This window comes from Triticum urartu, chromosome 4A (genome assembly GCF_056163025.1).
Source record: "Triticum urartu cultivar PI428250 chromosome 4A, HENAU_Tu73, whole genome shotgun sequence".
NCBI classification, from domain to species: Eukaryota; Viridiplantae; Streptophyta; class Magnoliopsida; order Poales; family Poaceae; genus Triticum; species Triticum urartu.
In genome coordinates this window covers 2,337,022-2,361,130 of record NC_141876.1, presented here as the reverse complement: position 1 = coordinate 2,361,130, position 24,109 = coordinate 2,337,022, and the positions used below count along the sequence as shown (strand labels likewise).

Sequence of the window (24,109 nt, the reverse complement as noted above, 5' to 3'; positions counted from 1 at the left end):
GTTGTGACAGAAAAAGGAAAATGTTATGTTGGTCCTCAGCAGAAATTTCCCTTCTAAATCACTTGCAAAGTAGAAAAAAAAATCCAAATGGTTTCCAATTTTATAAACAAACAAGTAAATAGATCCTCCTGTGTAAATAGATCCAAATGGTTTCCAATTTAATAAACAAACAGGTAAACGGATCCTCGGGCCCTCTTATGCAAATTGGTTGTATGAAAAATGTCAGACAACCAAGAATTATTCATCCTGACAACGCACTTTTATAGGACGATGCTCTTCTCCATCCAAATACGAATTTCATTTCATTTCAGCACGATTATTAGGACGATGTTATGTGAGACATCATTGTTTTAGAGAGGGCTGAGCAATCTCACCAGGTCAACTTTGTTTGTAAGAAGAAGAAAAAAACCCATGAATAAATCAGTGAAGACCACCCAAGAAACACATATACTTACACTACATCAGAGGAGGGGGGAAACCAACACATTGGTGAGGCCAAGGATTATACACACACCCACACACCAACCAACCAATGTGTCCAAAAAAATCGAACAATCATCATCATCATCATATCATAGTCCAGGTTATATTATCCTTTGCTGCAAGAGAAAGCTTCCATCGCCTTCTTCCTCTCCTCCTTGTATATTCTACGTACCATCTAGTTACATGATGAAGTAAGCTCGGATCACCTCAATAATGGGTGCGCGGCACAGCGGACACTTCCCTCCACTTCGAACCAACTCGTTCGCGCATTTCGAGCATGTGCACATGTGCCCACATCTGCGCCACCCACGAAAAATCATGCTCAGAACACTACTGGATAATAATAGGCAATCATATGTTTCAACAGCTTGCACCCTAATAATAATGGATAAAAAACCAACCTGTACAGAAGAGAGTCGATCGGAGTATCACAGCATACACAGCAAGTGCCTTTCCTCACATTCATCCATTTCGATCCATCGTCGATGGTCTCCTTGGGTTCCCCTGAGACACCATGTACATCGGCATTCAGGGTACAATCGTATAAGCACAAGAAAAAAGATAAAAGGCAAAGCTCTACACCAAGACTAAATTTAGCAATAAAAGGTGCTGTTAATGGATAACTACCAGCATTTTTTGAAGGTGAGACCGAGCATGCCAAGCTATGTCTTCCTTTCTAAATTAGCCCAGGATCCACCATAAGAGTTTATGTCGAAAACAGGAGTTACTAACCTTGCTCCCCGATGAAGCGATTCAAGGCCGCGGAAACTTCCTGCCTCACAGAACGTTGTAACTCAAGCTGCATATCCATGCAAGCTTCCAACATCCTTTGCATATGACCCATACCTTGCTGAAGTCTAGCCATATCAGCCCTCAAATCATTAATAGCCTCCCATTCCTGCAGAAGCAAACCAGAAGAAACATTATATGCCTTTAGCTTTTGATATATAGCCTGCAAAACTTCCCTAAAAAAACTTAAAATGTCCTCCCATCAATCTTACAAAGAAGGGAAGTTATTGCAAATCCGATTATCTATAACAAAATAGTCCAAATTAAAGCAAACAAGACCAAGCGGTGCTCGACTGGCTAGAGCGCATGCCTGTAAGCTCGCCCACCCGCGTCCAAGGCGCAGCCTCTGCAGGTACCTCATTTCTACCTAAACAAAATGTGCAGTCAAGGGAGGGAACTTCCCCCTTTTAACCACGTTTTTGAAATGCCAACAAATAAAATAGTCCAAATTAATGCAAACGAGAACCGAGCAGGGCTCGGCTGGCAAGAGCACACGCCTGTGAGGCACAGCCTCCGCAGGTGCCTCACTTCTACCTAAACGACATACCGTTAAGGGAGGGAACTGTTAGATATATTATGTCTCCTCTTCTAACAGATCGGTCTTTTGGGATAGTTGGTTGATAGGAATATCTAACATGCTATCGGACATAAAGGGTCTTGGGTTAGGAATATCTAACAGAAACTTCCCCCTTTTACCACATTTTTTAATGCAGCAAAACAAATTAAAAAGTGAATAAAAGTGTGTGCAGTAATAAGAATGTCAAAGAGAATAGCTCACGATATCGGAGCGGTTGATGTTCTGTCTCATCCAGTTGTTATGATGCAGCTCCGAATGCCAAAGTGGTTGACGAGGAGGCATAGGTGGAGGTGGGATCACTAAGCGAGGCCTAACATTTGCAGCATCACGAAGAAGTTGCTGTTCCTCGTCGTCATCTCCATGCCGCTGCTCTTCTTGATCTTGCTCCTGCTGGTCAGGGGTTGCTGCTGCTACCGCAGGTGTTCCTTGCAGATTCAAAGAGAGAGGACCACGACCTTGCCGTTCAACGTATGACCGGATAAGGCGGTCTAGGTTTTCACGGAAAGCGCTATCAAGAAGATTAGAAACGCTCCTTCTGCAGAATTATTGAACAATGTATATATCAGCGTTAATAATAAGTCACGTTTGGTGCTGAGCTTCTCTTAGTCTTAGTGCAAGAAAGAAAGAAAGAAAAACCTGCTTAGAAGCTCCCTTAGTTCTGTGCTGTAGACATTATCGTCATCGCCAGGGGTAAATGTATTAACTCTTCTGATGAGCGTAGACTCCTGGTCAACGGGTTGCTCTGAATGATCGTCATGCCAGTTATGCGCACTCCCATTGGACTCATCGTCGTCGTGCCACACTTCATTCATTTCTGGAAAATGATCGTCACTGGGCCACTCATCACGCACTTGTGCGGGATCATTACCCTCCCTGTTCCACTCTCCACGCGCTTCTTGGAGATGATTATTGCCTTCAAGCGCTTCGGGGAGATGGTTACTGTCAAGCTGCTCTTCATGTGCTTCAGGAAGATTATTATCACTAATTGTTGACTCATCACTTGTTTCCAGAAGATACGAGGCACCTTGACGATCTCCAGCCTCTGTTGTCCTCTCATCAGACGATGATGAACTGCTGTCCGCACTTTCAATCCAGTTTCTGCCAGATCCCTCTCCAGTCGTAGTAATAGCATGGGAAAACTGATCCCAGTCTCTTCTTCTATCCACCACCTCCAAATCTTCCTGCCAACCCTCCTCCTGACTATGAGGCTCGGACAATCCTTCAGCAATACTAGGAGCATTGCTTCCATAATCTGACCCTGTTGCTGTCTCTCCAATTCGCTGAAGATCAACATTATCGTTTGCCTGTCGATGCATGTCCTGAGTATCTTCAGAAGCAGCACGGCTTGATTCAGAATGGTCAATGGTTGAGAGCTCGACAGTCTGAGCTGAAGATGAATCCGACCGGCTAGCTGCTTGACCTCGTACAAGATTCTCCAATCTGAAACGGAAATCCTCCTCTAGTTATTATTTAGTTCACAGTAAAACGTTCATGCAAGTACATTATAAGTGCAACAGCTAAATTGGTCCCGAACTCGCATATGAGATTACAGCATTTCACTTCAGATAAAGAATAAATCACACATTTCAACATGAACCAGGACAAAAATACATTTTGTGAGTTTAGTGAGTAAATGCTTGCTTAAGCTTAACATCATCGATTGATCCGTTATTGGAATCTTATGATTAAATCCGTGGGCATCGTATAACCATCATTGCTCCAAACATCATGCATACGTTTGATTAGGACAAATATCAGCAAAATGGGGCGCAAACAAAATGATCAAACTGTAGCGATATCAGCATCAGTACAACTAACCACTAAGAATCATGCATGCATGGGCACTCCATACATATAAGATGGACCTCCTCCAACCAAAGCAACAGAAGCAGAATGTCCCGACAATGACCCATCAATTAGTAGTCCCAAAATCAATAATTTCGCTTGCATAAATCCTTTCCAGGAAAATAAATGGAATGCTATTGCTATTATCCACTAAGCATGGGCAGCAGCAGCAGCAGCAAGGATAAAGATGCGAGCTTGCTGACCTGAGGCCGGAGACGGGGTGGCGCTGCCGGAGCTGCCCGAGCTCCCTGGCGGCCACCGACGGCTGCCTCCTCTCCTCCTCCGGCAGGCCGCCGTTCCGCAGAAACCTTCCCCGGAGCAGCGCCTGTGGTTAGAAAAATCTCTAGTAAGAAATGAGCAATCGTGCTACAGCTAATGGAACAGTGGCCGGCGGCTTGTAGGTGGAGGACGACGCACGCACGTGGATTCGGTTGCGGTGGGGGAAGGCGGAGACGGCGCGGCGGAGGGAGAGGCGCTGGAGCTCGGCGTGGCGGTCGGCGGCGAGGCGCATGACGAGCTCGAGCCTGGCCTGGCGGCCGCGGATCCGGGGGCCGGCGGCGGGCGACGGGGGCGGGTGCGGCGGGTCGCCGCCGTCGGCGCCGCCCTGGTCGCGGTCGCGGTCGCGCGCGGCCTCCATCTGGACCTGGACCCAGTCCCGGACGAGGCGCACGCGGTCGCGCTCGATCTCGCCGAGCCACCAGCCGGCGTCGGCGGCGGTGCCCGAGATCCGCGCGGCCCGGTCGTCGCTCCAGCGGCGCGCGGCGCGGCGCACGGCGTCTCCGTCGGCGCTGTCGGCGCCCGGGGAGCCCTCCCTGCTGCTGGATCCCTCCTCCCAGTCGCTCTCGCTCCGGGGCTCCGACGGCTCTCTGCGGGGGCGTCGGCGCGGCGCGGTCACGGGCGCGGGCGGCGGGGCGTCGGCCATCGGCGGCCGCGGCGAGGCATTGGGGTTTGGTCGGAGGGGACGGAGGCAACCAACGGAGGTGGAGTCGAAGCAAGTCAAGGTGGAGACGAATTTGGTTGGCCGGAGAGATTAGCTAAAGACACGATTTTTCTTCCCTCTCCTTTTCATTTCCTTTCCTTCCCTTTCGTATATGCAATAATGATTCATTCAAAAGAAATGGCAATGATTCATAGGGATGAGTGTATGCGCGTGTATACGAGCGCTTGTGTCTGTACTGATGCTCAAAAAAATGACAATGTGGTGGGAAATCTAAAATATTGCAAAATCCATTATTGGTTTCCATTTATGTCCGCAAAAACAAAATCCATTACTGTTTTCTCTCGTTATCCGCATTGACATATTCTGAGACAAGATTGCGAGGAAGGGACCGATTACACGATTAGCTACCTGGTAGGTCCCGCGGCTACAAAATGCCTCCCACTATAACAGAAACTACATTTATTAAAAAAAAACTATAGCAAAAACTACAAAAATTTCTACCCATGGCCGGGTCCCGGCACACCAGAAGATGAAAAGATGATGTGTTTGTAGACCTCATGGCCTCATCCCACCGTCTCGCGTAACGGAACAACAGAGTTCAAAGCATTCATGTGCAATCAAATGATGATTATCTGGTGTATAACAACATATAAGTTTTCTCCGTTGTTGTTGTTGTTGTTGTTATTGTTGTTGTTGTTGTTTCAAATTGCATTTACGTCATCGGTGAGCAAGAACTATTCTGACCAAAAAGGAAAAGTATAGTGAAAGGACCATATACAACAGTTGCTCATTCAACTACTTTTATACATAGATGGTGGTGATGTGGGCCACCGGTCATTAGTTTGAGAATGGCAAGAAAAAAGACAATAGTTTTAACACACAGTCTTCCTTTTCCCTCTTTTTCTCTTTGTATATGGAATTATTATTCAAAAGATAGAATTATGGAGGGAAACTTAAATGTTGCAAAGTGAATTACTCTCTTCGATCCATATTACTTGTCGGAGGTTTAATACAACTTTGTGGATTGGAGGGAGTATTGTTTTCCTTTATATCTTCTGAAAATGCATTATCATTTCCTCCGGTTGTTCACATTGGCATCTTCATAGCCAAGATTGCAAGGGAGAAACCAATTACTCTCTTTTTTTTTGAATAGAAACCAACACGCGATTAGTTCATACTTAGCCAAGCAGTTGCTGGAAATTAAACCCATTAAGCGTCAGAAGAAGAGCGGCCAACCAGCTATGCCACGTGGCGCAAGTGGTTGGCCGCGGTGAGAAAGCTTTTGGAATATTTTTATGGAGGTGAGGATTTTTTTTGAAATTTTTTTGTAGATGGAGGTGAGGACCCCATGTATTTTTTTAAATGGAGGGCTATGCAAAGCGGCGCTCGCTGATAAGGCTATGGTGATATTTTTTTTTGTTTATTTTTAGATGGAGGTGAGGATTTTTTGGATGTTTTTTTAAATGGAGGTGAAGACTATGTATATTTTTAAATAAAAATGTACGTGCAGCTTCCTCTCAAGTGACGTCACAGGGTGACGCCCCAACCATTAGTATATGATTCAACATGAGTTTATTACTCCCTACAAAATGGCTCCTTAGAATAAAACTATTGAAAAAAATGTACTCACGTTGGGTCCCACTATCCTGGATGAAAAAAAAAATGACGTGTTTCATAGATCTCACAACCGGATCCCAGCTGAGTTCAAAGCACCACGTGCAAAAGAACGTCTGGTCATTCGATGTATAACGGTATAAAAGATTTCTCCTACACTACTAATATTATACCAATTCTAAACCACTTCCGTTGCAAATTGCATCTATGTCGTTCTCGCATGAAAAGGGAAAAGTGTATATAGTGAAAGGACTATATGCAGCAGTTGCAATACTATTTCTCCTCGTGTACACCAAGGATTTGGCATACTTTAATAACAACTTTGCTTAATCAACTATTTTCAGCCAGAGATGGTGGTGGTGTAGGCAAGCAGTCGCTAGTTTGAGGCTGACCTCTAACGAAAAAGCGAGTAGTTTTATCATATGATTGGTTGGAGAGGTTGGATGCAAGCAGGGTTTATCTTTTCTTCCCCCCTTCACCTTTTCTTTTCTTCGTAGTATATGGAATAACCATTCAAGAAAAATTGAAATCTTGAGGGAAACTTAAATATTTAAAACACTTTGTGTTGTGTCTCCACTTGTCCAGTGTTGACATCTTCATAAATAAGATTGCAAGGAAGAAATACATATATCACAGAAGAAGAAAATACAACATGTTCATAAACCTCTAGCTAGGCCGGACCCCACTCCCTCCAATAACGGAGCAACAGAGTTCAAAGCATCCATGTGCAAAGAAACAAACATTCATCATTCAATGTAGTATAACGGCACGGCAGAAGATTATCATACCATTTTCATTGCAAATCACATTCGCGCTGTCGATATTCACCGCAAGAAGTCTTGTCACGGTGGAAAAATATGAAAAGGGAAAGTAAAACGACAATATACGGCATGTTCAAGGAAAGTACACCAAGGATTTGACCTATTATTTTCAGAACTTTGCATGTTCAATTATTTTCGCAGATGGTGGCGGCATAGGCAGGCAGAATTATCAACATTTCCGGAATCGGCACCAGACACTACTCTGAGACAAACCTCTAAGGAGAAAAATAAAACAGTTTTAAGTAAAGGATTACCATACGATAATTCGCCAAGTCAGCGTCTAGATGCGCCAATATATTTGTTTTACACATTGCAAAAATAAAGTCATTGTCATGTGATATAGTAGTCATACATGACACGCGAAACAGTAATAATAACAGCAAATATCGCAACATAAAAAAGAACATTGTTCTCCCAAAAATGCTTGTGTAATACTACCACATGAATTTGGCAGCTGCTGCAAACATGGTTAAAACATCGGTTTCATCAGGAAAATAGAACAACCATGTGGAATTCTTTAGTTGGTGCAAAAGCTGAAACAGGGGGAAAGTAGCTTGGAGTCTTGGGACTTCCTCCAGGAACAAACAGATGCAAGGTGCTAAGCTAGGATTTGGTGCAAGGTGTGGCATTAATTCCCTTCGTGCACCAGCCGCTTTCAGATTCAGAGAATTCTTTGGTTCCAAGCCTAGCATCTTGACTTTCACAGCAAAAATTTAACCCAGTGTAAACATCAAGTGCAGCGCCTCAGTGTGATCTTCACTCTTTCCGCAGGCCGAAACATCAAATGCAGCTACTGTATCTCTTGCTAAAAAACGCGAGTTTTTTCATAGGGTATCTCTCGCTCTGGTTTACTTCTTGTGTACACCAAAAAGACAGACATCAGCAAAAATCAGCTTATTTTCGTATAGCGGCGCATAGGAGCGTCCGTCCCATGGCTTATTCGAGGATCCTCTCTCCGGTCGAAAAGACGTTCCACACCACTGTCCCTACTATGTACAGCAGAACAGCCACCTGAAACACGCTGTCCCAAGAGCCTGCGAGCGATAAATACAGTAGGAAGTTAGCATATGAAAGAGTTGCATATTCTGTGTGAAAACAGGGTTTCACCTTTCTGAAGGATGTAGCCAGTGGCAGCAGTACCAAAAACTCCTGCAAGCACGCCGGCGGTGTTCGACAGCCCAAGAAGCACCCCCTGCAATTTTGCAGGACACTGTCTAGTCAGACACATTCATCGGATCGCAAGCCAAATCAAGCAACCAGTAGCCAATGTCTTATCTGAAGAACTAGTGAACACAAGAACAGTGACAATTCAGACGAGGACATTACCGCGTAACGCGGTCCTATATCCTGGTGGTTCGAGTACAGCCCAGACTGTGAAAAAGCATCACTCCCCTACCAAAAAATGAACAGAAATATCAGAAACCAATCATAGCACAAGATTTATTTGTGTTTCAGAAGTGCAAACCTGACTGCATGCCATACACAGCACGGCCATGGCTGGTGTGCGGACTTTGCTCAGCAGTGTCAAGAACAAGGCTGGTCCAAGAAAACCGATAGATTGCATGATCTGCACGGAGACAGGTTGCAAAGCATGTCAAGATTGGCAACTATGCGCAGAACGAACTTTTGCCCAGACACACAAAAAAAAACACAGGAAATAATTAACAAGGTACTGAAAATGAACTTACCTTGCGAACATTTGTTATCGAAACCCCTCTCGCAACAAGTGTGTCAGCTATCCAGCCACCAACATTTGCAAACACGGCCATTGTCAGCCACGGCAGGACACACAGAAGCCCGGACTCGGTGAGATTGAACTTCAGAACCTGTATAAAACCGTTCGGTGGGTACAGCATGCATGACATGAACCTGTATAAAACCGGACGAGCAATGATGAATGCCCAACATTTTGCACTAATAAATTACCTGATTGTAGTATGTGGGCATCCATGTAAGGAGAATGAATGTTCCCCAGTTATGGCAGAAATGTGATACTATGAGGGCCCATACTGCAGGCTTTGATAGGATTAACTTCCATGGTATGGAGGTAACAGGCTCCTTTAAGGTACTACCACCTAGTATGTGCCTCTTTTCATCTTCGGTTACTTCTGGATCTTCACTCGGAGAGCTGCGCGCCTAATTAGAACAGAGACCAGCAATGAGCTGAATAGCAAGGATGAGAATCTAAAAGCCGAAAAAACGTCACCAAGTAAAAGTTTAGCATTCTCATTTCGAGAGCTGTTCATGTTAAATTAAATTCTGTGCACAGCAAGTACTTATGACATATGCAAGTGCACTGAGAAATAGCACCGCATGGCAGAAGGTGAGAAAGGAGTGCAAAAAATTGGTATGTCTTACTTTGAGTTGCCACAGTGTAAACCAGATGCTTCCCAGGGACCCAAATCCATAGAAAACAGAAGGCCAGCCGAATTTGCTTATCAGGAAAGGTGAGAAGGCCAGGCCGGTAACTGAACCAAGGTACATTCCACTGTATACCAATGCAAGAGATCTGCTCCTCTCTGAAACCGGGATCCATTTGGAAAGGATGTTGTTCATGGCCGGCATGGCAACACCCTGTTGGAAAAATAGATATAAGAAAAATAAGCCAAAAAGGCATTTTTTGCAACAAGAGATTGATTTATTAACGGTGTCTGTGCTACTAATAATTCTAAGAAGCTGATATATATATCCAAATACTTGATGATCCATAACATTTTAAGGCATATGTTGTCTATACATCTGATGAATAGCATAAAGTAATTTAGAGGGGGCAGTAGAAGACATCTACCTCGCCTATTCCCATGAAAGCACGCACGACGAGTAGGAACGGAAGGCCAAGCTTGGCAGCAAATGGTGTAAGAATTGTTGCAATAGACCACCATACAACCCCGAACCCAAGGACCACCTTGCCGCCAAAACGGTCAGCCCAAATGCCTCCAAGAATCTGCAACACAAGTTCACGAAATCAAGGACGGTGCCCATGTACATTCAATTGAAACTGAAACTAAAATCAAGAATCTGCGACTGCAAGCGAAGGTGAACACTGAACAATAAGAAACAAATGCAGAGAAAAATGCTCTAGGTACGAATATAGCAATGTACCTGAGTGAGAAGGTAGCCCCAAAAGAAAGAAGACTGGATGAGGCCAACGGTCGCCGGGCTCCAGCCGAACTCCGCTGACATCGGGAGGATGGCGATACTCATATTGACCTGGCAGGGTTCAGTCAATTAATTCTCAGTACTGAAATAACAGTCACAACAGAAAAAAGGTTCAGTTACACAAAGCACTAATGAACTCACACGGTCCATGTTGCAGAGCAGGAATGAGAAGAAGCAGAGGACGACGATGGTCATGCGCTTGGGGAACTGCTGCCACCAGGCGGGAGAAGAAGCAGCCTCTGGGCTAGCAGCATCTCCGACCAGGACGGCGGCCTCTGCGGGGACGTCGCCCAGCGGCGCCCCGGTCATCTCGTACTGCTCGGCCCTGCAGTCTCCGCGCTGCTTTCTGACGGGCGCTCTGTACTCGGGCTGCAGCACCCCGGCGGTGTCGAGGCCGGTGAGGTTCTTGGGTTTGTGCCATCCGCTGGTGACCGGGTCCGAGGATAGGAAGCACTCGACCCTTGACAGGACCCTCCTCTTCACCAGGCCTGCATTATTGTTGCAGAGCCTCATGGGAGTAGAGTTGAGCTGAGGCTGCTGAATCTGAATGTGGGCAGAGAATTGGTTCCCGGTGCTCCTGGAGACATGCCGGCCGGTTCCTCCATTTCTGTCTCCGGCAACCAGCTGGGAGCACACCGGCCACCTGGTGTGTGGCGACGACGTAGAGGAATACTTGATCATCATCATGGTGTGATCTTGCTGCTGCTTTCCTGTATGTATGTATGTATGTATGTATGTATGTAAGAGCAGCAGTCAGTTGAGCATAAAGGTTAGGCCTGCAACAGAAGTGCAGAAGGCATCTCAAGGGAAAACAAGACACAACTAACTCAGTGTCACTACACTCTCTGTATTCCCTCTGTGATAGGTGCATTTCTAGATTCGGTGCATTGATTTATCATGTACTCCCTCTGTGATAGTGATCTAAACGCCAGCTTTTATATTAGTTTACGGAGGGAGTAGTATTTATGGTTGTGGAGTGTTGAGCGATGGAATGCTGTAGGGCTCATTCAGTTTGGAGGAAACTAATTAAAACGGAGGAATTACAACTAGTATAGGAATGTGAGAGGATGGCACTCGAAAAGTGAGTGGGCGTGCAATTTCCTCCCAAGACATAACATAGGAAGGAAATGAGTAGTATTCCTAGTCCTAGGAAAGAAAAGAAAGAGATTCCTATACTCTGTTTGGTACAAACCGAATGCATGCACGCTTTTAATCTGGGAAACTGTCAATTCCGTATCTAGTGTGTTGGTTCTTGTGTAATACTCCCTCCGTTCCTAAATACTTGTCTTTCTAGGCATTTCAATAAGTGACTACATACAAAGTAAAATGAGTGAATCTACACTTTAAAATATGTCTACATATATCTGTATGTAGTAGTTATTTGAAATGTCTAGAAAGACAAATATTTAGGAACGGAGGAAGTACTTACTAATCTACTACACCAGCTGGTGGATTCGTCTCATTCCCCCCTAACCAAACCAAGAGAGTGAAGGAAGGATGGGAATGAAGAATCTGTCGAGTACGCACCTGCTGCTGGTGAAGAAGAGGAGGAGGAGGAGGAGGAGGCGAGGAAGGCTGCTCTGCTGGAGGAGAGCACCGCCCCCATCGCCATGGCCTGCCTGCGTCCACTCCACTCCACTCCACTCCAGGTAGCAGCAAGCTCAGGTCAGGGAAGCTGCCGGAAGGAAGCAGAGGAGGGAGGAATCGCAGCTCAGCTCAGGGGCAGCATCTGTCTCCGGTGAAGAAGGAAAGGGAGGAAGCCATGGAGCGAGCGAGTGAGGGGAGGGGACGAGAGGTGGACGTGCGGATAAGTGGACTCTCTCTCACCTCTCCTCAATCAAAAGCGCCAGCGAAAACACATGGGCATCTGGCTGGTAAAATCTCCCTCCGCCACCGCCACCGCCACGGACGGCGAGGCTTCCTCCACGTCGGCGTGCTCTCGCGTCCGTCCGATCTGCTCCGCCTCCAAAGCTGGAGCTGGAGCTGGCGTGTCGTGTCCCCTTCTGCATCACGGGGCTCCGCTCCGCTCCCTCCTCGTATTCATGAACAACAAGACGCAGACCAGTGGGCCCACTGTGGATCTTCTGGCAACTAGCGTCTGTCTCGGCTCGCTCGGGCACAACCACCGGACAAAAGCTTCCCTTCACCCCCTACACGTCCGTCCGACTGACCCAACTGCATCCCTCGTACCGTCCCTATACGTTCAGACTATCAGTTCATGTCTGGGGCGAATATAGGGAGGCCCAGGCACGTCAGGACGCGTCGGATCCAACCCAAGCTGGCTCACCCCGACCCCGCAAATATCCCCTCCCTTTAGGCATCCGGACAAAACCCTAGCCACTTGTCAATCTACTCCAATTTCAATCCGCTCTGATCTAACCATATCTCATCTTCGATGATCTCCGGCCATCTCCAACATGGCGGGCAATGGATTCGAGTCCAACAACTCTGGATCCGCCGTCTAGGACCTCATCTCGTGCGGGGGACGAGGAGGAGTTTGCCGTCCGCATGTCTCTTTGCCGGTCCCATGAGGGAATCCGCCCGAGCTCAGCCATCCAAGTTGTCCCGGCGGGAATTAATCCGTTGCATCCGAGCAAGTGGTGCGGGCGGCTCAAGGAGCCTGGGCAAGACGGCTCGCGGTATAGGCGCTCCGCCACGGACGTTCTAGAGCTGGTTGTGGAACCCATGCGGTGGGTCATCGTCATCGTCAGATGGCAGGCAAACAAATGGGGCACCACCGCGCCGGCCCTTCTGCCCGGTGAGCCGAGTCGCCATGCCTCGGACTCCGGGAGCCGCCGCACGCTCAGAGGACGCGACAAGAGCAACCAACGGTGCATGGGAGTACATGCCGAAGACGACACACCGAAGTTGCATGAGCGACGTTGGTCCACTCGGTGATGGCTCGGAGCGCCTCGGCCCGCGGTTGCATTCACCCTGGACACCCGCCGGGCATGACGTGAAGCTCGAAGAGCCGCCCTTGTCCAACCGCGAGCGATGGAGGGCGAGCCCCTTGTCGGACAACACAGATCGAAGACTCCGCAGCAACCACATCACAATCAATTGGGTCGGTTTTGGACTCCCAATCTGCTGCCTGAGCCGGCCATGGTGGAGCGGAGGAGAAGGGAGAGGACAATATGGAAAGGGAGTGGAGCAGAGCAGTCGAGAGTGAGGCCTAGGGTTTGGTTTGAGGTGGTGTGGGGCTGGCATAGGCCAGTCCAGCGTGGACCACCTCATAATCGCTCCACATATGGCTGGGTTTGAGGGGTGCCGGACCGCGTGGACATTTGACCTCGTTATGTGGGGTCTGGTCGGGCACAGTTTTTCGGCCCAGGCATGGTCTGGACTGTGCGCCGGGATAAATGTGGGAGAGTGAGGAGCTAGTTGAAAATGTTCTAAATAGTACAACCTCCGTCCCAAAATAAGAGTGTCATAAGAACACTCTTATTTTGGAACGGAGGGAGCCATCCTTGTCAAGAAAAAGAATAGAAGCAAGGAGGCAGTATCTCACAGCCCAGATACCGTATGGAGGACGCTCCCTGTCCCTCTCATTGGAGAGGGGAGGGGAGAGCATATTCATACTGCACCAACAAAAATTCTCTTGTTGCATCTGCACATGACGGAATTCAGACACATGGATCAAATTCTCTCCCTATTTGTCTGTTTTACTTTTACCAGACACGCAGACTCAGCTGTTTGTTGTATATACAGTATTACATTACTGTCCATTATACCGTATCGACGACACTCCCTGTTCCTCCCATATCTTTCATCTCATCTCTCCCAATCAACCAAACCAAACCAAACCAGGTCAGGCATTCTTCAGGCCACGACGAGGTCGAGGGTGCAGTCCCACAGCTTCTTCCCCAGCTCCACGTCCTTGGCCTTGTCGCTCGGCTCGTACAGGTTGCTGTCGCTCCAGTACTTCCCCGACACCCCCTTCGCGCCCGGGTGCAGCGCCACGTAGCACTGCGTCGCAGCCCCCTATTGCAAATCCAAATCCCAAATCAAATCAAATCGCCCAAGAGCAAGAGACTAGTGTTTTGTACTGTCAGAGCTAGCTAGTAGACTTGGAGCTAGGATAATGACAGAAATAATGATGATGATTGATTGATTTCTGGCCACAGAGTTTCAACATCTATAGCCGCGTGTTAACAAATGATGATGACCCAGTGAGATCTGGATCTCTTCTACTTCTCTAATCAACTTGTACATTCTGAATAAACTAGTACTGTACATCTTCAAGTATATATTAGGGGCCTGCCCGAGGCAGCAGACCAAGTGCAGTGCAGTGCCGGTGAGGTCCCTAGTAAGGAGTACATCGCCAAACCTAGGACAAAAAGACTAGTAATACTCCACAACTGCAGATCCTGCCGTCCTATGCCATTTCCCAGATCAAGCTCAATTCGTCATCGACGCAATGTGACGACATCCCATCACATGGCCACGTTATTATAACGCGGAATGCTACACCTATCGTTTGATAGTTTCTCAACACCAGCCATGGAGCCCCTGTTGTTATATAATCTAAAATGGACACAAGGCCCTGCTGTCAAGATTGAGCGTACTGCTGCAAAAGAAGCGCACCTGCTGGACGTTCTTCAGCACCAGTCTACCAAGCGTCCGGCTCATGACTGCAGATACGGGAAGGAAAACCCCCCCATGAAATCAGTCGTTAGTTAGGGTTTCAAAAGAAGCACTCCATTTCTGCTGAGTAGAGTATATTTCTTTCTTTGTTTACCATCTATGATGCTGTGGTGGCGAAGAAGGTTCGTGATGATAGATCCAGGATGCAGAGAGTTCGCAGTGATGTTAACACCCTCTTCCTGTTATCAACAAAATACTGAATCATGATTTGACGTGCTTGGGCTCAACACAAATCTATATATCATATTGATAAAGAACTGAAAATAAGAGCAAACAATTCAGCTTTCAGACAATGGGTTTGGATGCAGATAAGCAGATTGTTCTCCCACAATTTCAGACCCAGAGAAACAAATGAAATGTGTCATTAAGATCGTGTGGAACAACCGCTCAGCTTTCTTTTATTCCAGAAAGTGGTGTGATTTCTAACCGCAGACTCTGAGAAAAAAAAATCCAACTGACGATGTTTGCTAGCATAAGTACTCATGCTGGACCTAACAAGCTCGAAATAATACGAACCCAAGACATGGCGCAGTGCCACAAGCACACAATCTAAAAGGAACGAGACATACCTTAAATCTCCTGGCAAGTTCATTAGCGTGTAGAATGTTGGCAAGCTTTGACTGCCCGTATGCTGCAATGGTGCTATACCTGCACAACGCAAGGTTGAAACAGCAAGTGATTCTCGTTTGCCTTGACATAAAGTAAATGGTAGGGGAAAACATAAGAATGACGGCACGGAAATTACATACTCTTCCTCGTCATTTAGCTTGGCGAAACGGATGCCTTCCTTGTATGCAAACCTGTGCCCCTCTGACGAAACATTAACAATTCTTCCTTCCACGTTTGATTCACGAGAGGTCTTCTTCATGGTCTCCAGCAGAAGATGTGTCAACAGAAAATGCCCTGAATATTATGACATGACAGTTAGTTTTTTTTTAGAAAAGGAGGATCATGACAGTTAGGTGACGTAGAAACGAACTAGTAGGGTTAGGAGAAATAGAAATTACAAGCTTGTAACTGTCTGCTGATACAATTTGCAGGTTTTGCACTGCTCTAGAATTGGCAGCAATTTTCTTTTTAATTATATAGGTTCAGAGTTCAGGAGCAGCAGTACTACAGCAATGTCGATACATCAAGGGGCCATTCAAACTTATATTAAGGCATAAAAAGTCAACCTCGCTGCCAGGGGAATGCCACTGGAATAAAATTGACAACACTATTTCTGAAATGAAGTGTTTTTTTTATCATATCAGGGTATGTTAACTGGGTTCATCAGCTAGTCAAGTAGTAGATGGGAGTTGAGTTGGTAATCGATTCATACCGACATGGTTAGTTGCAAACTGCATCTCGATGCCATCCTTTGAGAGGGAGAAAGGGGTCGCCATTACCCCTGCGTTGTTGCTGCCAGCCAGAGAAAGCATCATGCATGTAATCAGGGAACACGATGAGCTATTAGAGTACGCTTGAGCAAGCATGAAAGACACTAGGTCCCAATACACGAGATGATTATTGAAGAAAGGTACAACCAGTAAGTATTCAGGGTCAATTGTTGTGGTGCAAGAAGCATCGTAAGCAGATACTTGACCAATACTATGATCTTGTATCCAGGTCACTAGCAATGTCATACCAACTCTAGTCTAGAGTGAAGTGCTACAAACCGATTACCGTTGCATGAAATGAAATTTCCCATGCCCATAGCCTCCTTAAAATTTGGAAATCTGGAAGATTGTTCCTGAATTCAGGACTGAAGGCATCACCAGAATATCTTTCTTCCACCCTACACTGATGTACTAGTCGCAGCATTTACTCGGACTAACATGTTATGGTTCAAGTGGAGCCGGTACAAAAGAGACCCAGAAATTAAATCGGCTCGGTGTTGACAGAAACCTGCTGAAACTATCAAGTTGCAGCCAAACTGACAGAAACCTACTCATGAAGTCATGATGCAGATGTTGCTCTCTGAATTTAATGGCCGTCAGCCCCTGTCTAACTGAACCTGAACCTGAATGGTCTTGACAACTGAACCTGAACCTGAACCTGAACTATCGAGAAGTGGGGCTGCCTTACATGAGGATGTTGAGCGGGAGTCCCCTGGCGGCGAAGTCGTCGGCGAACTTGCGGACGGAGGCCAGGGAGGAGAGGTCCAGCTCCATCACCTCCATGCTCGCCGCGGGGGTCTCGGCGAGGACGGCCTGCCGCACGTCCTCTGCGGCGGCGAGGTTCCTGACGGCCATGACGACGTGGGCCCCGCGCGCCGCCAGCACCCGCGCCGTCTCCGCGCCGATCCCGCTCGACGCACCTGCCAGCGGCATGGCAGGGAACCGATTCAGCGACTCGAATCAGATGGAACGAGGGAGGGAGGGGCAAAGGAGGGGTAGGTAGGTACCGGTGACTATTGCGGTGAGGCCGGCTGCGGAGACGCCGGCGGTGACCTGGTCGGCGGTGGATGCCCAGGAGAAGCCCGAGGCGCCCTTGCGGCTGAAGATCCAAGGCAGCATCTTTTCTTCTCTTCTAGTCAAATCACGCAGAGGCGGAGGCGGCGGCCGGCGGAACGGAAGATAGATGCAAGCAAGGAAGGATGGAGGGGGCGGGCGGCCGGCCGGCGGGCAGTCTCTTCCCTTTCTCTTTTGCTACGCAACGACGGAGGAAAGTTTTAATTTAGTCTTGGTTTTGGTAAGATTTTTTAAAAAAGGAGCGAATATGGTAAGATTTGATTTGATTTCCGTATCCGGAGGGATAAGTTTTGATTGTGTTGTGAAATTTTTGATTTGATTTTATTAAGTTAATCCATGAGGTGATTTTGGAAAAGTATCGATCAGCTATAAAGAAGGAAGTCAGGCCAAGCCCATCGTGAAACCCTAGGCCCACACACAATCCCTCCATTCCTCACAGAAAAAGAGGCAGGAATCCTCCCCTCCGCAGCCAGCCATGTCGTCGTTCCAAGGCTGGATAGATCTGCCGCCGGAGCTCCTTTCTCGCGTCGCCGATGGCCTCGACGACCTCAGGTCCTACACCAGCGTGCGGGGCACCTGCACGGCATGGCGTCGCGCGCTCGCGCCACCTACGCCATCGCTGCTCGTCCTCCACCGCGACGGCGCCACCAGACATCGGCCCGCCGCCATCGCTGCTCGTCCTCCACCGCGACGGCGCCACCAGACATCGGCCCGCCGCCATCGTCTCGCTCCCTGCGCACCGCTCCTTCGGCCTCAAGGCAATCCCCTCAGGCCCGTCCTGCCCCAACGCCTTGCACCCGATGCGCGGCTCCTTCGAGTTCACGTCCACCTACCCGATTAGGAGCTGCCTCGGTTGCGGAGGCGGGTGGCTTGCCCTTTCCGTCTGCCTCTACGACGGCCAAAGCCTGCTCACCCTCTTCCACCCAGTCACCGCCGCCGAGATTCTGCTACCGCCGCTCATCTACAACACCCGCTTGCTCTCCAAGATCGTCTTCGTGCCTGACCCCACTAGGGACGACTTCACCGCCGCCACCATCTGCGACATCGACAGGCTCGCCTACGTCACCGCGGGGGCCAGGAGGTGGGCCATCCTTGACCGCGTCCGTCTTGCCACCGGAGACCAGCTCATCAATGTCGTCTACCATCAAAATGGTATGGTTTACTGCATCACTCGGTTTGGGAATGTTTATGTGCTCCACCTACCGGAACGCCGCCGCCGCGAACCCGTCATCATCAAGGACCAGACATTAGCAGAGGATCTTGTAACGCGTAACAGGCGCATCATTCAAATGCACAATGTCGGATCGGACATGAACGCGCCGGCTAGCGTGCAACCACTGCTCTTGTCTTCGGCGAGCAGTTTCACCCCAGTGTACATCGCTGTTTCGGATTTGACGAGTGCCAAGAACCTGTTTCGGATTGCTAGTTGTACGGTCACTTTGCATCTGGCGGGAGGCGGTCATCGCCGTATAGAGGAGGATGAAATATTTGTTCTCAAGTATGATCCCCGACGCAGGCCTTGCTGGGACGCGGTGGCTGACTTGGGGGGATACTGTGACGCCCGGATAATTAAGCCACAGTAATTCCCTGCTAATGGTGCTACGTCATCATGATTACTGTTGTTAAACTCGCGTTGTTTCGAATCCGGTCCAAATTTCAAATTTAAATTAAAGTCAAAAATAAAAGTTTTCAAACACAAAATCTAAAATGTTCAAAGTGTGGAAAATAATCACTAGTTATTTGTCATGTTGGAACCAACCTCTTTTGTATTCCCAGGTGCCCCCGGAAATTTATTTAGTGGTCCAGTAGCATCTAAAATTGGCCTTTCCAATTTTTAAAAATGTCTAGACAACTCCTTTTGGCCCCAAACTTTTTGTGCCATCTAATATTGTTGTGCTTTATTTAAGTGCAAAGTTTTACAAGTAACAAAGCTTATTTGGTAGCTAGAATAAATAGAAAACAGTAGCGGGAATGTAAAACAATAAAAGAATAGAAAATGAATAAAGCCTATTGTGCCACTGGGCCATAAGTGGCCATAGCACACAAGGCCCAGCCCACCAAGAGCCATCCTCCTCCCTGTTCACAACAGGAGGTCGTGGCACGCATCCGACCACCATAGCCGCGGCTGTGGATGCGTGTTGGACATCCTGCGGCTTACCCCGGCGCCTACTTGATGCCCCGAGCTCCCCTCTCTCTCCCTGGTAACCCTAGTCCCCAAATCCCCTCTCCCTCGCTCATATCCGACGACCTGGACGAGGCCGAACTCGCGGTCGTCGTCATCGTCATCGATCCCGCGGCCACCGGTCTCCATTCGTCGCGCCAAGACGTCAAGGAGCTCCGCCATCATCGTCTCCATCGCCCTTCCCTTTCGGTTGGAGCTCGGACGGCCTGCTGCCTCGCCATCGCGCGGTCTTCTCCGCCACGGTCGTCGACCCCGTCGTCGATTCGCGCATCTCCGGTTCATCCCCGACCACCTCGAGCTCGCCGAAAGAACCACAGTGAGCTGCGCCTTCGATTCCCCCTTCTTCCCTGTCTATTCGGTCACCGTAGGTGCCCACCCCCGAGCTTAGCCGCCGCGGCCGGAGCTTCGCTCTCCAGGCTCCTGGCCGCGCTCCCGTGAGCCCTGGGCATCCGGCCGTGCCCCTGCGGAACCCCCGCGTGCGCGCCCGCCTGGGCCATGCCCTGCCTCGCCCCTGGAACGTGCTCGCCGTGCCTGCAACCACCCGCCATCCCGCTTCCCTACTGCTCCCGCTAGCTGCTCCTGCTTCGAGCTGCTGCTGCTCAGCCTCCCTGTGCCATTGGACTAATGGGCCATTGTCAGAACATCTTATTGCTTTGGTTGGAGGAGGTCCATCTTATAGAGCCCATGATTCTTAGTATTTAGTGCTACTGATGCTAATATTGTTACAATTTGCTCATTTGCACCACATTTTGCTGATATTGGTCTCAATCAACGTATGCATGATGGTTGGGGTAACGATGCTTATATGATGCCTGAATTAATGATAAGGTTCCATTAACAAAACAATCAGTGATGTTTAGCAGTGTTTACTGACTAAACTCACACTCACACACTTATTTTTGTCCTGTTTCATGGTGACATGGTTACCTAAAGATATATTCTGAATGAAGTGTGTCATTTTTCTTTATCTGAAGTGAAATCTTGCAATCTTAAGTGTTATGTACCTCCATAATATTTTACTGTACTAATAAATACAATAGTAGTAACTAGAGATGTGTTCCGCTTCAGATTCAGTATATGTATGTAGTCTAAATTAGTGCTGATATATACATTGTTCAATAATTCTGCAGAAGGAGTGTTTCTAAACTTCTTGATAGCGCTTTCCGTGAAAACCTAGACCGTCTTATCCGGTCATACACTCGCAAGGTCATGGTACTCTCTCTTGGAGTATGAAAGGAACACCTGCGGCAGCAATCCCTGACTCACGAGAGCAAGGTGAAGAACAACATAGAGTTGATGACGAGGAACATGAAGTTCGTTATGCTAGGCCTCGTTTAGTGATTCCACACCCACCTATTCCTCCTTGTCAGCCAGTATTTGCAAAGCCAACACGAGTATTTATTTGTTTATTGCTTAAGTTTGCCCTCCCGGGGGAAGGTGCCATTGCAATCCCACCTTTTTTTCTCTGAGCCGATCAATTTCATAGGCGGATATGTCAACTTGTTTTCTTTGCAAAACTGGAAAAATCATATGGAGATTTTCTATGTTTTACTTTGCTTGCAATTTCGAAGGAAATTTGCCGTCAAGGACCAAAAGGAAGTTTCCTTTTTTTCTGTGACAACCGCAATATGCGACTGGAAATTCCCGAAGGTTTCCATGTTATATATGGTCCTTGATTGAAAGTTTTCTTTATTTTCATGGCAACAGTCATAAGTGCCTAATACTGTAGGAAAGTTTTGTTGTCCCATATATTTCTGTGTTTTTGGTTCCTCCATAGGATTCAAAATGCCGTGGCATTTGAATGCTCAACTTTTTTTTTTCCATTTCTATGTTTTTAGAATGGTGAGAACCAGACGTGACATGAGATTATCTATATCTTCTATATCAATATAAAAAGACCCAAAGGGGCAGATCCAATAAATCCCGGCCGTCAAATCAGGTCAATCCAACGACTAAGGCTGCTCCAATGGTGAGTGCTCAACATGTTTAGTGTGCAGTTAATATCATTCCAAATATTAACGCCAATGATAATCACATACTTAATACGCAAATAATATCCTACACATGTACCCAAAAAGAGCAGCCAATGCCATGAGTTCTCCTCCTGCTAAAAACAGCAGCCTACCCATCCCACTATGTAGAAATACCGACTCGCCAGCTCTCCTCTACCGCCCGGCTTTCGTCTACACATGGAGAGATAACCGGACAAAGGCAACTCGTGCTCGACTGCTTATTTGCCACGGCATCCTGGAACTCACCCTGGTGTCCCACCGTGTCGGCTCCTCCCCTTCCAAGTAAAGCTTCACGGCCTCGGTTGTTTCTGCCATATGGTCGGGGGTCAAGAGGCTGCCATGATGCCCCACTTTTGACAAGGAAACAACCAGACTCCACTCATGTGAGACGTGTTGTGAGCAGGGATGACACATGCTACGGTGAGTGGGACAACATGTTGCACGCGGTGATAACGGGCGCTTTGACTTGCTAGGATGACATGTTGCAAATGGTGGGATGATGTGTTGTGACCTCTGGGACGACATGTTGTCAGCAGCAACGACAGGCAATACAATTACAACTGGTGGGGAGATGTGCTTCGAGTGGTGAGGGCAGATGTTGTGACCGGTGGGATGACATGCTGCAAGCGGCAATGACAGACCCTGTCAGTGGTGGGACGACATGTCGCGAGGCCGTTAGCCGAGTGCTCATTCTTGCAGAAATCTCCGCGTACACCCCATGTCCCAGTTGTGGATCATGTCCGTCACCGTCTGCGCATACATCTTCCTCCTGCTCCTCTGCATCTTGCGCAGTAGGCCGTTCTATGTCGACCTGGTCTGCCTCTCCTACGGCCTCCTCGCCGCCGCCGTGACTGTAGCCTACGTCAGCCCGCGGGCTGCCGTCATTGCCCTCCACCTGGCCACAGTCTACGCGGCCGCGCACCTCGGTTACGCGCTGGCCCTGCACCGCCTCCGCACTGGGGCCGCGCCGGCCGTCCCTCCTCGCCCCTCCTCCTTGGACTTGGAGGACCAAGAACGCGTGCGGGCCCTCGCGATGATCTTCTTCACGGTGCTCTGCATGGGGCTGATGAGGGTGTTGGTGATGGACACGGTCGGCGTCCAGGAGCTCATGACCGTCTATTAGAGCATCTCCAGCCGTTCGCCCCCCCAGGACGCATAAAAATTGCCCCTTGAGGGCGAGCCGGCGATACAATCGGCGCTGGGGGCGGTTTTGCACCCAGTCGTCGCCCCCAGCTCGCCCCAAGTGCCGATATTGGCCCACTTTTCAGCCTCATTTCGACGAATAAAGGGCCCATATGGGCGACAATAGGCCCATATTCGGCGTGGTTCACCATTGTTCGGCGTTCAATTATCAACATAATAATGTTTTATCACATATTTCATCACAGAAATATTAAATACTTCAACAAAATAGTACAACAACAAATAGTTCAATACAAATTATATAGTTCAACAATTAAAAACTCATATTTCATCACAAGTTGCGCCCAGCGTCGCCCTTGAGCCTCCATAGGTGCTCTATCAGATCTTGCTGTAGTTGATGATGCACCTGCGGGTCTCGGATCTCCTGACGCATACTGAGATAGGCAGTCCAGGTTGCCGGTAGCTGGTGATCAACTTAGGCTAGAGGACCCTGCCTGTAGTATGGTTTAGTGTCAAACACTGGGTCTTCTTGCTCGCTCTCGATGATCATGTTGTGTAAGATGACACAGCAAGTCATAATCTCCCACATTTGATTTTTCGACCAGGTCCATGCTCTGGGTGGTGACCGTGGGCCTAGTGCTCCTGCATGGCGTGCTGTTCCCGGCGGGGATGGAGACGGCGACGTTTTTCCTCATCGTGTGGGGGCACGTTGGTTTCTCCGGCGACCCGCACCGTGGCAGGCGCCGTCTGCGCGGCGGTCTTCCAGCTGCTGCTGCTCATGGCATTGGCTGCTCTTTTCGGCTACTGTCTCGCCGTCTACATAACCTACCTGCACGTTGCCACCGCCGCCGATGCCGAGGCGGACGACGGGATGGTAGACCACCACGGCGGTGGAGAGATGGCGATTCTGCAGGAGCTTCATCTTGAGCATGGAGAGTAAGATCATGATCTGCTGCTGGTGCTGTCGAATACTAGCTAGTAGATGCCCATTGGCTGAACCTGAACTAACGGAAGTACCTTGATTCAGGAATGATCACTTAATTTGCAGATCTTCAACATGGTTACACACCTTACCTTATACATGCTCACCTGAATTGAGAATGATGGCAGTTGAAGCTAGATAGCTGAATCAGATCACTGCATCATTCAGATTGAAGCCCCCCCACCCGATCCACGGAAAATTGCATCCATGTGGAAAGCCTTCGATGGAGCTACGGCGAATCAGATAAGTCATGGAAAAAATTGCATCCATGTGGAGTGACCATTGAATTAATGGAAGAGGACATTTCTCAAGTAAAGTGATCGAGGATTCTAGGGTTTGTGATCCTCATTACAATTAGTGCGCCCAAAGGTAGTTAAGTCCGAGTCGACTCCGTAGCCGATGGATCTTTTGTGCGGAGATTTCTACAAGACCGAGCGCTCGGACTCGCAACATGTCGTCCCACCG

The 24,109-nt window shown here is 48.3% G+C and overlaps 4 protein-coding genes and 1 long non-coding RNA gene across 5 annotated transcripts; 2 read left to right on the top strand and 3 right to left on the bottom strand.

Moving 5' to 3' along the window:
* Nucleotides 1-283: 283 nt before the first annotated feature.
* Nucleotides 284-4,744, bottom strand: LOC147974226 (uncharacterized). Its single transcript, XM_087517362.1, has 7 exons — nucleotides 4,116-4,744; nucleotides 3,898-4,019; nucleotides 2,486-3,289; nucleotides 2,051-2,384; nucleotides 1,216-1,381; nucleotides 885-987; nucleotides 284-780 (listed from the first exon to the last, which is right to left on the bottom strand). Exons 1-7 carry the CDS (start codon nucleotides 4,614-4,616, stop codon nucleotides 663-665), a joined length of 2,148 nt encoding a protein of 715 aa, XP_087373488.1. The 5' UTR covers nucleotides 4,617-4,744; the 3' UTR covers nucleotides 284-662.
* Nucleotides 4,745-7,330: 2,586 nt separating this feature from the next.
* Nucleotides 7,331-12,077, bottom strand: LOC125550131 (putative anion transporter 4, chloroplastic). Its single transcript, XM_048713047.2, has 11 exons — nucleotides 11,756-12,077; nucleotides 10,370-10,938; nucleotides 10,172-10,279; nucleotides 9,858-10,013; nucleotides 9,428-9,643; nucleotides 8,996-9,205; nucleotides 8,758-8,895; nucleotides 8,535-8,636; nucleotides 8,396-8,461; nucleotides 8,177-8,261; nucleotides 7,331-8,103 (listed from the first exon to the last, which is right to left on the bottom strand). The coding sequence occupies exons 1-11, from the start codon at nucleotides 11,838-11,840 to the stop codon at nucleotides 8,006-8,008; spliced, it is 1,833 nt and encodes a 610-aa protein (XP_048569004.1). The 5' UTR covers nucleotides 11,841-12,077; the 3' UTR covers nucleotides 7,331-8,005.
* Nucleotides 12,078-13,804: 1,727 nt separating this feature from the next.
* Nucleotides 13,805-17,520, bottom strand: LOC125550132 (short-chain dehydrogenase TIC 32, chloroplastic-like). The gene is made up of 8 exons (XM_048713048.2): nucleotides 17,259-17,520; nucleotides 16,940-17,171; nucleotides 16,194-16,273; nucleotides 15,622-15,775; nucleotides 15,442-15,520; nucleotides 14,967-15,051; nucleotides 14,813-14,859; nucleotides 13,805-14,209 (listed from the first exon to the last, which is right to left on the bottom strand). Exons 1-8 carry the CDS (start codon nucleotides 17,368-17,370, stop codon nucleotides 14,048-14,050), a joined length of 951 nt encoding a protein of 316 aa, XP_048569005.1. The 5' UTR covers nucleotides 17,371-17,520; the 3' UTR covers nucleotides 13,805-14,047.
* A 70-nt stretch (nucleotides 17,521-17,590) lies between these two features.
* On the top strand, nucleotides 17,591-18,962 carry LOC125553296 (uncharacterized). The gene has a single exon (XM_087517361.1). The coding sequence runs from the start codon at nucleotides 17,859-17,861 to the stop codon at nucleotides 18,906-18,908; it is 1,050 nt and encodes a 349-aa protein (XP_087373487.1). The 5' UTR covers nucleotides 17,591-17,858; the 3' UTR covers nucleotides 18,909-18,962.
* A 457-nt stretch (nucleotides 18,963-19,419) lies between these two features.
* Nucleotides 19,420-21,058, top strand: LOC125553333 (uncharacterized). The gene is made up of 2 exons (XR_007304030.2): nucleotides 19,420-19,823; nucleotides 20,638-21,058. It is a non-coding gene; the product is annotated as an uncharacterized LOC125553333 (long non-coding RNA).
* The last annotated feature ends 3,051 nt before the right edge of the window (nucleotides 21,059-24,109 follow it).

What these genes read in the sequence shown, in the direction of transcription:
- LOC125553296 (XM_087517361.1), top strand. Translation starts at nt 17,859, where the DNA reads ATGGCCTCGACGACCTCAGGTCCTACACCAGCGTGCGGGGCACCTGCA.
- LOC125550131 (XM_048713047.2), bottom strand. Translation starts at nt 11,840, where the DNA reads ATGGCGATGGGGGCGGTGCTCTCCTCCAGCAGAGCAGCCTTCCTCGCC. An exon ending in CGATAACAAATGTTCGCAAG is followed by an intron (nt 8,637 to 8,757) that starts GTAAGTTCATTT and finishes GTCTCCGTGCAG; the next exon opens with ATCATGCAATCTATCGGTTT. An exon ending in TGGCTACATCCTTCAGAAAG is followed by an intron (nt 8,104 to 8,176) that starts GTGAAACCCTGT and finishes TATCGCTCGCAG; the next exon opens with GCTCTTGGGACAGCGTGTTT.
- LOC147974226 (XM_087517362.1), bottom strand. Translation starts at nt 4,616, where the DNA reads ATGGCCGACGCCCCGCCGCCCGCGCCCGTGACCGCGCCGCGCCGACGC. An exon ending in CACCCCGTCTCCGGCCTCAG is followed by an intron (nt 3,290 to 3,897) that starts GTCAGCAAGCTC and finishes TTTCCGTTTCAG; the next exon opens with ATTGGAGAATCTTGTACGAG. An exon ending in ATCGACTCTCTTCTGTACAG is followed by an intron (nt 781 to 884) that starts GTTGGTTTTTTA and finishes TGGGTGGCGCAG; the next exon opens with ATGTGGGCACATGTGCACAT.
- LOC125550132 (XM_048713048.2), bottom strand. Translation starts at nt 17,370, where the DNA reads ATGCTGCCTTGGATCTTCAGCCGCAAGGGCGCCTCGGGCTTCTCCTGG. An exon ending in GTTTGCAACTAACCATGTCG is followed by an intron (nt 15,776 to 16,193) that starts GTATGAATCGAT and finishes CATAATATTCAG; the next exon opens with GGCATTTTCTGTTGACACAT. An exon ending in TGCTGAAGAACGTCCAGCAG is followed by an intron (nt 14,210 to 14,812) that starts GTGCGCTTCTTT and finishes GATTTGCAATAG; the next exon opens with GGGGCTGCGACGCAGTGCTA.